We start from the raw sequence: 13,241 nt of genomic DNA on the forward strand, positions 1-13,241 counted from the left end.
TTTTTTTTTCTTTTGGTTTTTCGAGACAAGGTTTCTCTGTGTAGTCCTGGCTGTCCTGGAACTCACTCTGTAGACCAGGCTGGCCTCGAACTCAGAAATCCACCTGCCTCTGCCTCCCAAGTGCTGGGATTAAAGGCGTGCGCCACCACCGCCCTGCGGGAGGGAGAATCTTACATAGCCTAGGCTGTTTGTTCTTGAGCTTACTATGTAGCCAAGGGTGATCTTGAACTCCTGATCCTCCTATTATTACCTCCTTAGCACCACCATGCAAAGTCTCTCTAAAATCTATCTTAATGAATTTAATGTTGAGGTAGCAATTCCACCTCTATGATTTCATCTAGCATTCTCCATGTTCATAGACACAGATGCATTTTTTTGTTACAAAATTATTTGCAAAAGTTAAAAATGAGGAAAACGAATCATCTATAGTTGATAGCTATATCATCATAGTCACATGAAGGGATACTCTACAGATTTTAAAAAAAAAAGACCTGGGGTGGGATGGGGGACTGCAAAGATGTGTGTCCTGTGATGTGGGTAGACACGACAGCAATTTGCATGTTCATCACAGTTTGATTAACATTAAACTTTCCTAATAGATGGCCAGATGGATTTACAGTGGCTAATATAGGTCCCACTATAAGGGGGACCAAACTAGTGAGGCAACACACACGAGGAGGCTTACCCACCCTTTTAGTTTATATCCTGAGCTATCAGAATGTCACATAAGGGCCCATGTACACTTCAGTAATGGAAAACAGAAATTAAAAATTATATTAGCTTTCATTATTCAATGTACTCCTACCAATGGCTAACATTTAAATAATGTATTCTAATTTCCTGCGTAACTACTTGCTGGGTTTCAATTACCCTATCTGGAATTCCCATATCTTCCTCCGTCATTGCTTCCCCTACCAAAAGAAAGGAAAGCTCCCTAGGTGGATTGATGGGAGATCTTTTGACATTCTTAATCCATGGAGGGGATGGTGGTGAACGGAATTTTTGCAACTCCTTTTGTATCAGCAACTTGCTTCAGCAAATATCTGTCTTAGCAAAGCTGATACTTCAGTTCAAATCACCTAGAATAGGTAAGCAAGGCCAATCCCTCCCCTCTCTCAAGATGTCAAGGACAGTTGGCACTGGAGGAAGTCACTCACAAGGGTGGAGCTCAAAGGTTGCAAAAGAAGTTGGGGACCAGTGGTCTGCCCCTTTACCTGTCGTTATCCTCAGCAGATATGTACCTTGTGGGAAGTCTGTGTGTGAGAGATGGAATGTGTGGCAAGGTACTTCTTGCCTGCTGGTCACAAGATTGTCCTTTATTCATAAAGTGCCTCTAGATTTCTATACACTTCATAATGTGTAATGGGATCAAAAAGGTTAATAGCTGGTTAGTGAATTCTTCTTAAAGAGGAGGGAGTCCTTTGAGGAATGCCTGGATGAGCAAGTGTGGATAGGTATGCCCTGGTCATTGATAGAATTGGCCCTTTGTGTTTCTCAAAGTTGGTGGGAAGGGCAGAAAGGGAGGATGGATGGGAGGTCCTGGGAAACCCAGTGACATCACATAAGCGTGGGGAACCAAAGGTATCTGCATAGCAGTGAAGCATCCAGCTTTGATGGAGGCTCTTTGTGTGACTTGGATATCCTCCTCCATACTGTCCCCCTTTATAGTATCAGAAAGCCTACCACACTTGTCAATATGCCCAGGAATATGGTTTCCAAGAACATTCTAATGAAGGGCTGAGTCCAAACAGAGCAGAACCTACACACAAGGCATACGAGGGCAGGAGGGGAGGCTGTACATGAGCACAGCCTTGGGAAGTGGTAGAATGGACTTGGTGTTATGTGACAATTCTGACCGTGTCTTTAAGGACCAAGGAGTCACCAACTGATCTTAATATAACAACCAACTCTTCTCACTCAGTTCTTGTTGGGAGTTTTTGCTCAGGCCTCTTATCACTTGTAGAGTGACTTTCCCTGAGCCTCACCTGCTCACATGTGCAGATGAGCTAGCAAAAGGGTGGAAGGGAGAACAAGACTTTTAAGTAGGAGGGAAGCAAAGAACAGAGCTGTAAGAAAGGATGGAGAAAATGGGAATGATGGAAGAAAGGAAACCCCGGTCTAGAAGCACCAGCTTGCCTCCTTTTGTCCTTTTGATTGGAGACAGGATCTTTGTTGGGAATGCTAGATTTGACACTGGATCTCCTGGTCCATCCTGTACGTGCCCAGAGCTGATGCCCTCTGGTTGCCCAGTTACCTTCACACAGGGACCCACTCATTGATTACCTCTAACAGATGACACTTCTCTTTTCTCTACAGACTAGAATTTTTATGAGATCAAGTGCAGTGCTGATGTTGGCAAATGCTAGCATCCCGTAAGCCTCTGAAAGTGAATGAATGACCCTTAAGAGTGGTAAGAAATTAATGCGACTGTACATATTCAGTGAGGAATCCCTTTGTGTCCTCATTTAGCTCTCCCTCAGTAAATATGCTGACCCAAAAGGCCAGATTCAGAAAAGAAGCTAAGCACTTGTGGGGAAGATCGTTCTTGGTAGGTTCCACCCCTCTCTATTTCTGGTTGACTTGTTATTCAGTGCTGAGGGCCATATACAAATTGTCTCTCACCCACCCCAGCTCAGTACTCTCTGCTGAAGGGAGAAGCCCTCACAGCTCTCCTTCCTGCTTCTCAGCATCTCCCAATTTGTGCTTTGAGGTTTCGCCTGAATTGAGACACACCTCTGAGGACACCTTGCAGGAGAAGGTTCCTGCCAGTTCCCTACCCACCATGTGGAAAGGGCAGGCTTAGCCATGACAGCAGCGATACATATGATTCCAGCCCAGATGGTTCATCACGGCCTCTTTGCTGCCAAGAGTGCACGGGCCATTAAGTATGCTCACTCTTCATACACACAAACTTGGAGACTCTGTGAAGGTCTGGCTACAAGTTTAATCTACTCCTTGGTAGCATCCTGTCAAACCACTTTCCAGTCAAGGAGAGGCCCAGGCTACACAGGCCTCATGGTTTGGGTCAAGAGATAAAACTCTGAAATACACAGAATTAGACTGCTAAGAACTCAAGACCCTGGAAGGCATCCAACTGCAAGAAGGTACTTTATTCAGCTTCTACCTGATCCCATGGCCCCTCAGAGTCTAACCATCGAAGCCCCGAGAAGTTTGGATTTCTGGTACATTTCCTGTAGACTTTGTTGGTTTTGATTCTTAGACAGCTTTTGATTAGTTATGCAAGGGCCCCTTGTCTGGGCTACCATGCTACAGTGACCTTTCTAGAACCTGTCTTACTCTAAAAATAGAGTTTCCCTCAGTTTCCCTTTCTGCTTCTCCATATCCTCAACGGAAAAGTGATAACTTTGGATTTCAGCCCTGACTCTTGCCCACTTGGTAGCAAGTAAGAAGTTCTCAGAGGTGGGGATAACAGGCATGCTTCAGATCTTCTGGGTACACCTGCCTCTTGTATTCTTTCTAGATATAAAAAGGTGGAAAGTCTGGCCTGCGTTAGTTCACATGATGTCCCAAACTCTCATTTCCCTATGGACTGTCTCTACATACGAAGCCTGTTTAGGTCTGGGCAATGGAAATCAGGGGTTAGGAAAGGGCTACTTATGGTTGATCCTGGAATACCTGTGCTCATCTGTTGTTCTCATGATTGGAAAGAATCATAAGCAGAAAAGGTCCTATGAAATGGCTAACCATAAATACTGCTGTGCTGGCAGAATATTCCCGAAATTTCAGGAATATTCTGCATCCTAAGGCAACTGTATCAGAATAAACAGGTGAATCTGTTTCCCATAAATGACATATTCCCTTCGACATAGTACAGAAAAACCACCCAGAACCGCCTGCTTAGTAAATGTCAAATAATAGTAGTGGATCCACGATCTCTACCCATAACATGCTATCCTGGTCACCCAGAGTCAGTATCTACCCATAACATGCTATCCTGGTCACCCAGAGTCAGTAATGTGCAAGGGGAAATTCAGACCTGTTAGGTTCCCAAGGCATTCGGGGACATGGTAGAGTTCACTATCAACAAACAATGAAAACTGGGCATAAGCCTCAGAAAACTGAGGTCCAATCCAAGTGCCCTTCTCAAAACATCTCCCCACCCCCTCACTCCCCTTGCAACATTAAAAGATTTGGGCTTAATGCTTGGGCTCTCATGGGATCCCTTGTAGAGAGGAGCCAGTTTGCTTCCTTCAGGGACTTAACATTGCCCGAATCTTTTACTGCTTCTCCTTAAGTCTGATCAGTATCAAGACATGAAAGCATATTTCAGCAAACTCCCAGAGAGGAAGTACTGTGCCAAGAAGTCACATGCCAACAAATATAATCAGAACTCCCAGGTCCTTCATTCCGAGTGTATACAGACTTCCGAAAACCACCTGCTTAGTTTCCCATGATCCCACTCTCCATTCGCTCATAGCCTGATTACCAGTTCCAATTTACCTTCAAATCATCGGGAATGAAGACTTTGCGAGCTTTCTTAATCATGGGCTGTGGCTTCAGTTCTTCCTCAGAGAACTTCCGTTTGCGAGGGTCAAACATTTCCTGCCCCGGGATGCTGGAGAGGGCAAGGTCTGCTGGGTCTGGTTCATACCCGACTGGGACCTGGATGGTGTCAGGGTCAATGGGACTCGGTGTATTGCGGTTTGCTGGCAACAGCTGGCCTGGAAAAACACAGTTGTTTTAACTTATGTCAACTCTAAAGCAACCCAGGTCAGAGCCACTTCGTGATTCTCCAGGAGTGTTTGGAGTCTTTAACCCACTTATTTCTGACCTTGCTGCCTATGGTCTTTCACCATATTTCCAAGAACACAGGAGGCAGAACATGATTGACTCATGCCTTATCAGGCAAAACAAAGACACATACTTCCTTGCTGACAAACAGGATGAAGAGAAGTTAAAACACACACACACACACACTTCCATTTTCCTATCACATGCATTGTGGTGACTAGTCGTATGCCAACTTGACACAAGTTAGAGTCACTTGGGGAGAGGGAACCTTAACTGAGAAAATGTCTCCACCAGATAGGGTAAGACTGTGATACATTTTTTTAAGTTGCCCATTAATGTGGTAGGACTCAGATCACTGTGGCTGGTGCCACTCCCGAGCTAGTAGTCCTGGGTGGTTTAAGAAAGCAGGCTGATCAAAGGAGCAATCCAGTAAGCACTATTCCTCTGTGGTCTTCATCATCTCCTGCCCCTAGGTTCCTGCTCTATTTAGGTTCCTGCCCTGACATCTTTCAATGATGAACAGTTTTGTCACAGCAACTGTAACTCTAAGATACACATGGAGCATCAACTACGTGCCTGGCATGCTGGATGATGTGATAGATAGAGTTACAAGGTTGTCACTTAAGGCTGCTTCCCAGGTGAGTCTCAGAGACAGACCTAGAATTAGCCAGTTAGGGTAGGGTGTAGTGGTTGTAGGATGGCTGCAAATCTCATGTGCACAGAGTGTAGGAAATCATACATAACACAAAAGAAGTTAGAGGGGGTTCCTGACGATCACGCCTGCTGGAGCTGCATCTTGAGATATAGAGTAATCCGAAAAAAAAAGGCCCTATAGGCAAAACATTCAGAGAGACACAAGTATTTCAGTGTCTGTATGTGTTGCATCATTGTGTGTGTACCTGTCAGTGTTGATGTGTGCACAGATGCATATGTGTGGACAAGGATGCATATGAGGCTGGGGGTGGACACTGGGTGCCATTTCTCAACCATGCTCCACCTTTATTTTTCAAGATGGTGCCTCTCATTGAACCTGACACTCATAAATTTAGGTAGGCTAGCTGGCCAATGAGCTTCAGGGATCCACCCGTTTCTCACTCTTGGGTTTTTCCGTGGGCTCTAGGGATCTGAATTCAGGACTTAATGCTTTTGTGGCAGACACTTTAGCAACTGAGCCATCTATTCAGCTCTAGGTTGGCTTCCTTTTGTTTTCCCCTGGGGATAGAACCTGGGGCCCTGAGCACTGTAGGCAAATGTTGGATCACGATGTTACATCTTCACCCCTCCAGGTGGCATTCTTTGAGTAGCTACGAATAGTTGTCAGTTGTTGGAACCCAGAACCAGAAGACAGAATGGGTTTAGGTAAAGCTACCTGAGGGGATATAACAAACCAAACAACTCCGAATGTCACAGGAGAATTTTGAGGAGTGAAATAGCAAACAGCTAGTTTAGAACAAGACTCTTGAGGTGAAATGGACTGAAGGGGCCACAGGTGGAGACAGGTCAGATACAAAGCTGCTGTGGTACACCACGCTCAGTAAGAGTGACAATACAGATACTGAGAAGGGGCACATTAAAATAAAGCATCAGAAAGGGCATAATGGAGACAACCTAACTTCTACTTGAACCCTCTACAGACTAAGCCACTGGACTGCACAAACATCCATGGAACAATGGGTGGATTGTGTTTCTTTGTCTAGCTGGGGAAAGTGAACTTAATAACAGACCAAATGTTTATGCTGGGAGTTCTGCAGCTTAACTTCTGGTTTCATCTGAGTTTTACAATTGCTCCTTTCATGCCCAGAGAATAAATGAGAGGACACAGCTTGGCTGTATTTGGCCCAGCTCCTCTTCTTCCTCATTGCCAAAGGTAGGCCCCCCCCGTGTAGGAAGAAATCTTTAGGTTTCATTAAAAACCTACCCCAAGGTGAAGCATGCAGCCCATTGCTTATATTGTAGTGAAACTGAAATCCTGCTCGCCAGTTTCTGAAAAGGCCTGGAAGGAAGCTTGAAAAATAAATGACCCAGATGACCTCCTAGGTCCCTTCTCTGCTTTGAGCTCTCTTCATGTACTGCCTGCCAAAGAGGAAGGACCTTCCCCCCAGGCATTGGCAGGTGATGGGGTTTTTCTCATTAGCCAAGCTGCTGCCCGGCTCCAGCTTCTAGGGACTGCTGAGCTCTGTGCTGGCTGCTGATAATACAATCTCATCCTGTGCCTTTTGACCTTGCCTTTAAATGGATCCTCAAGTCCATCAAATAGGGATGTACCAGTTCATAGGCATCTACTTTCTTCTCCTACCTTTTTACATAAATTTTTTTATATCTGTGTGTGTATGTATTTATATGTGTGTGTGTGGGGGGGGAGAATTTGCAGGAGTCAGTTCTTCTTCTCAGTGTACCCTTCACAGTTTTATCCAGCCCCAACTAAGATATTCACAACACAGCTCCTACCCCAAAGGCTCATGGAACACGGAGGAGTAGGGGTGTGTGCAGAAAGATTGTAAGACTCAGAGAACCAAAATGTCTGCTCTGAGATAGGGCCTTCTATAAACGATATGGAAGCTACACTCAGGAGATCTCAGCTGACAGTGACACCACCAATTGATATACCAATGTGGATGGGGGAATCTTAAAAGGCCCTACCTCAAGATGAAGAGCTACAGGCTAGTTCTTAACGTCTGCTGAGAGAGGAAGAATCACTCTTCTCCAGGGACTAGCAGTTTATCCGATCTGATCAAGTGGTCAGTCTTAACCATGTATACATTGGAACAACACCAAACAGACCCAGCAGGATATACACATATGTAATATTTCTAGTAATTATTTTATTTTATAATATATAATTAAATATAAATATTACATATATAATTAAGAATGAGGTCATACATTTGAGGAATTGGGGGCACAGGAGAAGTGGCATGGAAAGAGGGAAGGGCAGGCATGATAATATAAATGGAATATATGTGTATATATATATGTATATATATACATATATATATATATATATATACATATATATGTATATATATGTATATATATGAAATTCTCAGAAAGATTTAAAAAGATAGATTTTTGTTTTGTAATTTAAAGATAGTTTTATTATATATTGTGAGCCTTTGAGAGTTATTTGTGTGAGCTCATTTGTACACATTAGTTGAGGTCAGAGGGCAACTTGTGTGGGTTGGTTCTTTCCTTCTACCATGTGGGTCTTGGATATCAAACTCAGCCCATCAGACTCAGTGGCAAGCACTTTTTAGTTCCCTGAGCTATCTCATAAGCCCAGTATGTATCCAATTTTAAAATTAAACTTCACTGACTCCTTATCCAGCTTACATTGGGCAGTTTTTCCCACCCTGTTTATGGTGGTATAGAGTCTCACTACTAATCAATTGTCCATTGTAACTGTATCTGGCATATGCACACAATATGTTCATGTATCCGTATATAACCCTGCACTTTTCTTTCTTTATTACAATTATTACTGGCTTATCTGACTCAGAATTTCTTTTCATGTACAACATAAAAAAAAGATGCTAACTAATGTTTTCCAAATGAGTGGCTTTAATGACTGATATTGATAAGGCTTGACGTTTGACAGGACAAGTTATGCATTCATTATAGTACTTTTAAAGAATGTCTGTGGTTGCCCCTCTACACACATCGTTTTGGGAGAGTTTTAGAATGCATTTGTTGAGTTTTATTTAAAATCTTCATTGAGAGTTTGGAGTGAAGACTACAAGTGTGCCATGCAGGCGGAGTAATTGTTACACATTGGATATCCCAGTTTTTATTTTGGGGGTCTTAAAACAAAAGTTCAGGTCCTACAGAGGCCTTAACTTGTCACATTTTTGCTGTGTTTGTTCATGTTAAATGCTCTATAGTAGCTGTTACTGGTTCCTCTGTTTCCTAACTGGTTTTTGCTGGTATGTAGGAAGTGGCAGATTCTGAGATGCCAGGCTCATAGGCGACAGCTTCTCCCACCCCCCATCCTGCTTCTGACAATTTGAGCAAGTCTGAGTTCTCTTAACTTTTTAGTAAGTAAGTCTATCATCCACCTCTAGGGCTAGTTCTAGCTTGCTTCAGAGGCTTACAATTCCCACTTCGTCCTCGTGAAGAGCTTTAATCTCACCGCATCAGCATCATCTGCATCAGCATCATCTGCATCAGCAACAAGAGGTGGAATGAGGTGAGATGGGTAATCCCACCGTCCAGGCGTCAGGGGAAGATGCTGTGGAAACCTCACACAGTAAAACCCCAAAGGGCCACAGTCTCAGGGTTAGAGACTTTCCACCCTTATTGTACTGGCAGTTGTTTTTCAAATCAGAATTTGGAACATTAAATTTCCTCAAATGCCTAACCCCCTTTATTTTTTAAGTTTTTTTTAACTTATAACTTATTCATTTTACATCACGCTCACTGACCCCCCCCATCCCGATCAACCCCATCCCACAATCCTCCCCCAACCCCCTCCTCTTCTCCTCTGGGCCTAAACAAGAAGGAAGGCCCAATTGAGGAAGAGTGAATCTCCTTTAGAAGGGGGAATAAAATAGTCATAAGAGGCAGATGGAGGGAGAAACCTGGGGGGGGGAGGGAGATGGGGAGGGAAATGGGGGATTCAGGATCAGGTGTGGGGAAAGTCATGAAAGATGCCCATGAAAATGAATGGAAATCTGAAACTGATTGGGGGTGAAGAGGTGAGGAGAATCTCCAGGATGAGACATGACCTGGGATGAGGGAGACGCCCAAGAATCAATGGGGGTGACCTTAGCTGTGACTCACAGTATTGGGGACATGGAACCTGAAGAGGCCTCACCCTCTTTTAAAAAATGTTAAGATAATTGTGTGCCCCCCACCCTGTATTTGCTATGTTTAAGTTTGATGTTTCTCTCAGGTTTAATTTAAATCCTGCAGGTTCAACCCCACTATGTGTATTCTGCAGTCTGTTAGGCATGTGTTCTACTGGTTTCATGATGACACTCATTTACAGAAGAGCCAAGAAGGATTCTAGAGGGAAAGGTACGACAGAGATCCTATGGAAATCTGGGAAGAGATTCAAAGTCACCTTCAGAACCAAAGTTGGGCTCCACTTTGGTCACCTCGCAGGCCTGCAGAAACCTTCTCGTTCCTCTTCTTTCATAAGAATGTATCAGTCCCTGTGCAATTAGCTGATTAGCTGGCAGGCATCAGTGAATGGGGACAGCAGCAATCTGTGTCCTTTCTGCTCGGGTCATTGGCTTGTGTTCTTAAATTACAGCTGCGTCAAAGTAACAAATAACCATTTTATTTATTGTTTAGTCCACGAGGCTAGTTGCAGGAACTGCCGCCTTCTGATGTGCTCCCCAGTCCAGTGGATGGGCATTAGATTTAAGCAGCCATGTAAAAAGAGACAAAGATACCATCATCGCTCAGTGTTCGTCACCCAAGAGAATGAGCAGGCTGAGGGAAATCACCCTCTATCAAGAAAGGCTGAGAGGGGTCTAGAGAGATGATTCAGTGATTAAGAGCCCTGGTCGCTCTTCTAAAGGACCTGTGTTCAATTCCCAGCACCCACATAGTGGATTGCAGTTGTCTCTAACTCCAGTTCTATGGGATCTGACACCCTTATACAGATATACACATGGGCAAAACACCAATGCACGTGAAAGAAAAAGTAAATAAAATTTAAAAAAGAAAGACTGGGAAAAGAGGAGGTGTTTTGTACATTGGTCAAAGGGACCCTTTTCCATCTAAGTGGTGCAAAGCTTCCTGATCCAAAGCTTGGTTTCAGGTCTTTCTCTTCTGCCTGCTTCTCCCCTCTTCTTCATTAGTTTTGAGGTCTGTTGGCTTCTTATGATCTCCCGGATCCCAGGTGGTCCTAATAGCATCTTGTCTTCTCTTAGAATCTCCCAGATTTCGGGAGAAAACCACATTCAGGGCTTATAGCCTGCCTGCTTCAATATAAAACACCCCTGTTCCTGGAAATCTCTTTAGCATATAAGAAGCCCATTGCGGAGACTATAATGATATTTCTGGATCAATAATGAGAGTTTGCAATATTATAGAGATTAAATAAAAGCCTCCTGAGTATATCCCAAAAGCGTGGGTCTTCCCAGACTTTGGGTCCAGGTCAGCTAGTGTCTGTTCTGACGGCAAGGGACACTAACTCCTTTAACGAGCACCCTACAAGTACAGGTACATTCCAGAGGCCTAAGGTCTCATTCCTCCCCTGCCCACAACTTTTCCATGTGGCTTTGCAATTTCAGGCATAATCTATTTCCAAGTCTCTCTAATCAGGGGGTTCATCTCCTATGCTGCATTGACCAAGAGAATACAGGAAGAGTGCATTGGATTTCTGCGTCTGAGCCTAAAGGCACCATGCAGGTTCTCGTCTGTCAGAAGCATGTATGTCATTGCTATAAACGTGTTTGGGTGAGCCTGCTGGAAGGAAGGGCACTAGAGAGGCCAGGGGATCAGCTCAATCACCTGCTCCCTAGAACTGTGAGTCCGGCTAAGGTCAGAACAGCCACGGACTGACTCAGAGCAAATTGCACTTGAGTGAACTGTAAATCCTTACTTGCGTATGTTCCTGGGCTTTAGTGACTGGTTAGCATTCTTGAGGCAGCAGATGACTGTTCCAGGAACTGAGTTACTTCACGTGCGGATGTTTGTGGTCCCATTCCCATTGAGTTGGGGGTTAAGTAGCTAACATTGAACTGGGAAGTGAGACACGCTTAAGCTCCTCCTAATTCCAGTTCTGCCACCTGTATGTTACACATCAGAACACTCATGAAAGTGCTGTTTGGGAGAAGAAATGATTGGTCTCACCCAGACGTGCAGGCACACACACACACACATACACACACACAAACAAACACACACACATACACACACAAACATACACACACACAAACATACACACAAACAAACACACACAAACACACACACACAGAGTGGGGAGAGAGAGACAGAGACAGACAAAGAGATGGAGAGAGACAGAGATGTTCTTTATAGTATCTTTCTGAATTTTGGTTCCTTTGTATACAAAAGGATGTCAGAGTGTTGGCTGCACAGCCAGGCAGAAAAGAATGTGATGGTGAATTTGACAATGTACACAGGTGAAATGTTTAGCACAGGACCTGGAAAGAACTTGGCAGATGGTCCATCTGTAACCACAAATGTAAAACGTATGTTCTAGGATCACAGAGACCGACTCACTCTCAGGCTTGTCCCTTTTTTCTAAGTCAGCACCAGCCCTCTCCTGAACTCCTTCAATCTCTGTCCTCCTGTCTAGTCTCTCTTTGTCCTTCCATCCATGCCTAATCATGTAATCCAGTGGCCAGAAGACATTTCTGCAAGCAGACACCCAGGCAGGTCCCCTCTTGTATTGAAGCTTCCAGAATCACTCCACCAGCACATGTAACCACAATGGACACTCCCCTTCCACACTAGCCATTCCTATGCACTCACACACCCACATGCTAACTGCCTCTGGCCTGGGTAATTAGTGCAGTCCCTAGCTACAACCTCAGGCCTGGGTATTTAGTACAATCCCTAGGTACAACCTCAGGCCTGGGTATTTAGTATAGTCCCTAGGTACAACATTCTTCCCCTCCACTGTCTGCCTGCTCCTTTGCACGACTTTGGTTCCCGCTCCAATCCTTTGATGGGCTTCAGCCTCACCCAGTGCCATCTAACCCCTTGGGTTTCCTCCTAATATTCATCTTTAGCCACATTACTTTCTGTAGCATTGAAACAGGGACTAGTTTTTTCTACTTTCCCTCCTACTTGTCAAAACCTGAAAAATAAAGACATTTTCTTGAGGTGGGCATGTTTTCTTGAGTATCTATTTTGCAGAGAGCTGTGCTAAATGACACTGAGGGAAGACCACCAAGAATGACAAAGTGAGAAGAGGGGGAACAAAGGGGCCAAAGGAGATGTAAGAAAGGGGATGAAGGAAGAAACTGAAGAAGGGACGGAGGAGTGAATGAAAGAAGAAATGCAGATTAAATAAAAAGAGAGGGTGTGGGAGGGAAGAGAGGAGTTAAAGGCAGAGAAAAGAAAAGGACAAAAAAGGTTTGCCCTGGGGCTGGAGAGACAGCTCTCCTCTCTGGGTAAGAAAGCCTGTTGCACAAGCGTGGGGATGACTTCAGATCCCAGCAGTTATGGCACAACAACAGAGCTGGTCCTGCACGGCTCTGACCACCGCACTGAGGCTGCACAGGCAGGAAGATCACTGGGGTTCACTGTCCTGAGCCTGGGATCCTGGGTTCTTTTGCCTGCCTGCATGCCTGCATATGTATCTGTATATGATGCATCTGTATCTGTATATGATGTATCTGTATCTGTATATGATGTATCTGTATCTGTTTGTGATGTATCTGTGTATGTATCTGTATATGTATGTGTGTATATGTGTGTCTTTATCTATGAATCTTCCCTTCTTTTCACACACACATGCGTGTCTCTCTCTCTCTCTCTCTCTCTCTCTCTCTCTCTCTCTCTCTCTCTCTCTC

General features: G+C 44.3%; 1 protein-coding gene across 2 annotated transcripts in view; it reads right to left on the reverse strand.

Moving 5' to 3' along the window:
- Hlf (HLF transcription factor, PAR bZIP family member) overlaps window positions 1-13,241 on the reverse strand; it is a 56,258-nt gene that overhangs the window by 5,109 nt on the left and 37,908 nt on the right. For both annotated transcript variants that reach the window (XM_028772456.1, XM_028772455.1), the window contains exon 3: window positions 4,462-4,682. In XM_028772456.1, the coding sequence (XP_028628289.1) occupies window positions 4,462-4,682 (221 nt within the window). The remainder of the gene's footprint in view (window positions 1-4,461; window positions 4,683-13,241) is intronic.

Source organism: Grammomys surdaster, unplaced genomic scaffold, assembly GCF_004785775.1.
Source record: "Grammomys surdaster isolate TR1022 unplaced genomic scaffold, NIH_TR_1.0 213, whole genome shotgun sequence".
NCBI lineage: Eukaryota > Metazoa > Chordata > Mammalia > Rodentia > Muridae > Grammomys > Grammomys surdaster.